This window comes from Neophocaena asiaeorientalis, unplaced genomic scaffold (genome assembly GCF_003031525.2).
Source record: "Neophocaena asiaeorientalis asiaeorientalis breed wild unplaced genomic scaffold, Neophocaena_asiaeorientalis_V1.1 scaffold32, whole genome shotgun sequence".
NCBI classification, from domain to species: domain Eukaryota; kingdom Metazoa; phylum Chordata; class Mammalia; order Artiodactyla; family Phocoenidae; genus Neophocaena; species Neophocaena asiaeorientalis.
The window spans coordinates 1,237,362-1,240,616 of record NW_020185327.1 but is presented as its reverse complement, the minus strand read 5'-3'; the positions used below and the strand labels follow the sequence as shown (position 1 = coordinate 1,240,616).

General features: G+C 43.5%; 1 protein-coding gene across 1 annotated transcript in view; it reads right to left on the bottom strand.

The window, feature by feature from the left end:
- Positions 1-315: 315 nt before the first annotated feature.
- NIFK (nucleolar protein interacting with the FHA domain of MKI67) overlaps positions 316-3,255 on the bottom strand; it is a 12,164-nt gene continuing 9,224 nt past the window's right edge. Inside the window, exons 5-7 of the mRNA XM_024734522.1 lie at positions 1,835-1,897; positions 1,641-1,712; positions 316-1,259 (exon numbers count right to left, since the gene is read on the bottom strand). Of these exons, the coding sequence (XP_024590290.1) occupies positions 1,071-1,259; positions 1,641-1,712; positions 1,835-1,897 (324 nt within the window). The 3' untranslated portion in view covers positions 316-1,070. The remainder of the gene's footprint in view (positions 1,260-1,640; positions 1,713-1,834; positions 1,898-3,255) is intronic.

The window sequence follows — 3,255 nt, the reverse complement described above, 5'->3', positions numbered from 1 at the left end:
ACGCCGCGCTGGGGTGGCCGCGTTGTAGGTCGGGAACCGGGAACTATTCAAAACCCGACAGGCTGCATCGATGAGCTTACCTGCTGCTTTCCCAGAAGGGGACACCAGATGGACTTCCAGATCGACAAGTTCAGACACTGTTCAAAGAGGGAGGCAGTTCTGATACGCAGCTCAGTGAACACAGGGCGAGCATACTCTTTGCGTCAGGGACTATCCCAGAGGTAGAACATGCCCTTTGTATATACTTAAACCCAACTCACCCAGCCCAGTATCTTGTAAGAGTAAGTATTTAACAAGTATTAGATGAAAAAAATGTTTGGTGGCAATGAATGTTTTTAATGAATCTGAATTAGCTGATACAAAAGCATATTTCAAGAGCATCAGAAACTTAAAGATAGTTGAAAAGGCGAAAACCAACAATTTTACTTCAAGACAGCCAAGTCCCCCTTGCATACAAAAAAAATATAGAAAAAGTTTACCTGGCGGTCACTGTTTGAATCTTGAAGTCTAATTCCAGATTGATGATACTGACACAGGATGTAGTTATTAATTAATCCACGCTAGCCCACCCCAAACTAACTTAACATTGGTAAAAATGATCACATATACATAAATGAATCCCTATTAATAGTGACGCTGCCTTCTCACCCTTCATACAATTTAACGTCCAGTTTCAGCCACCTGATGGGTCTAGCAGAGAACCACTTACATGGTCACTTAGTAAAGATTTTATTTTCTTTATTTGATGGTAACGACAAAGGCTACAGCCTAGTACTTAAGCCACCCAGGCAGAGCAACTAAAGGCAGCTATGCAAGCTGAAGAGAGCCGTAGAGACAGGGCACAGGCAGCGTGAGCCGGGCTGCTGTGAGCTGGTGCTCACTCCTGCATTTCTGCGAGGGCGGGGAAGCCAAAATCACTGACTGCTCTCCCTGTTGACTTGAATTGACAGTTTTTTCTCCAACCATCTTGTTACTGATTGCATTCCACCTTATCTAGTTAAATACAAAGAATCAGCCTCCATAATAAAATCACTTTTTCAGAACCACCACCATACACAATACATCCAGAATTACTGGGTGCTTTGTTTTCGTCTTTTTTTCCTTGAACTTGTAGGCACCTGAGTGTCTTTTGTTTCTTCTTTTACACCAGATATGGGCTGTTTGAAAACTATCTCATTATCTTTATCGTCGTCATTCATTTCAGCCGCTTCAGATTTTCGTTTCTCCAAAAATGTTGGTGTACAAACCGGCGTGGGGCCCTGGGTTCAACAAGTTAAAGATTATAATACATGAATGTGGGAAGATGTTAGGAATGACCCCCCCATCACCTCCCCCCTCTTATTAAAAGTTACGCATATTATTTTAGGCCTGTTTCCATCTTTTGGTGATACAGCTGCACATAATCAAGAGCTTAGGTGCTTATCACACGTACTATGGAAATTCACAATTAATGGATATATGATATGTTCCACGACAGAGTATGAGATGGAAGACTCTACTACGCCTGCTAAATCATCATTAAGGACTTACCAAAAAGTCCCAAGATTAAATGAAATTTTAGCAAAGTGACAGTAGCAGCAACTGCTTTTCCTCTTTTAAATTGTAGTTTCTGATTCCCAAAATTCTGAAGACCATCTTACCTGGCTATCCACAGTCTTCTCAGGGGTGTTAGGAGTGACCAAAGACGCTTTTTTCTTCTTCTTACGTAAAGCCTTAAATAAATTTAAGAGACTTCATCAATCTGCATATTTATCAGCTATAGTAGTCTTGAATGTATTTCCTCATTTATCTTTCTCTAATATCTGGTAGCTAATATGATAAATTAAAGTTTTACCTGGTGCTTTCTGGAATTTCGAGGACCAGTGTTTGAAGCATTTTCCTCATTTTTATGTAAGACCTTAACATAAGTAAACATAAAGAAGTTGTAAACTAGCAGTGCCACGTATGTACATTTTAAAACTTACCACTAGATCCTTATACATATTACGAATAAATTCTATATGACAGAGCATTTCAATTTATTTATTTGTTTGTTTATATGGGGGTACCAATTTACATGCGGATCAGGGCAGACTTTATTTTAAAAAATATTTTATTTATTTATTCATTTATTTATTTATTGTTGCATTGGGTCCTAGCTGCAGCATGCAGGATCTTCATCGCGGCATGCGGGATCTTTCACTGAGGCGTGCAGGCTTCTCTCTAGTCGTGGTGTGCAGGTTCTCTCTCTCTAGTTGTGGCATGCAGGCTCCAGAGCGTGTGGGCTCTGTAGCTTGCGGAACACGGGCTCTCTAACTGAGGCGTGCAGGATTAGTTGCCCCGCGGCAACTAATCTTAGTTCCTCGACCAGGGATCAAACCGGAGTCCTCGGCATTGAAAGCAGATTCTTTACCACTGAACCATCATGGAAGTCCCCGGAGCATTTAAATTTAAAAAGCAAAATCCACAAATACAGTGAATGATCTTAAGTAAAGGGCAAAACTACAAAAGGGGCCTAACTGAGGAGCAGGCAGAAGTTGCAGAGGCTGAAGTGAAGGCCTAGAACCTGGAGCTGGCCAGAGAATCCTGCGTCAGGAAGTGGGGAGCCAGGACGAACGTGAAAAGGCAGGCCCTAGAGGAGGTCTGTCCTGCTTAAGTCCAGGACAGTGAACGCAGCAGCCTGCTTCCCACAAGGTAACATACGGGGCACAGGAAAAGCAGTTCTCCAGCTCCTGAATGGATCACAAGAGTACCAAGGCCCAAACTGTGACATAGTGTTGTTTTAACATGTATCAACACAGGCTGTGTTTGGGATTTGGGCAAAGAATTAACCACCAGGCACAGTGAGGTATCACCTCACACCGGTCAGAATGGCCATCATAAAAAAGACCACAGGGGCTTCCCTGGTGGCACAGTGGTTGAGAGTGCGCCTGCCGATGCAGGGGACACGGGTTCGGGCCCCGGTCCGGGAGGATCCCACATGCCGCGGGGCGGCTGGGCCCCTGGGCCATGGCCGCTGAGCCTGCAGGTCCGGAGCCTGTGCTCCGCAACGGGAAAGGCCAAAACAGTGAGAGGCTGGCGTACCACAAAAAAAAAAAAAAAAAAAAAAAAAAAAAAAAAAAGACCACAAACAGGGACTTCCCTGGCTGTCCAGTGGTTAAGAATCTTCGCTCCCAATGCAGGGGTCATGGGTTCAATCCCATATGCCGCACAGCGTGAACAGAAAAAAAAAAAAAAAAAAAAAAAGCCCAAAAAAAAAAAATCTGGGGGAGGATG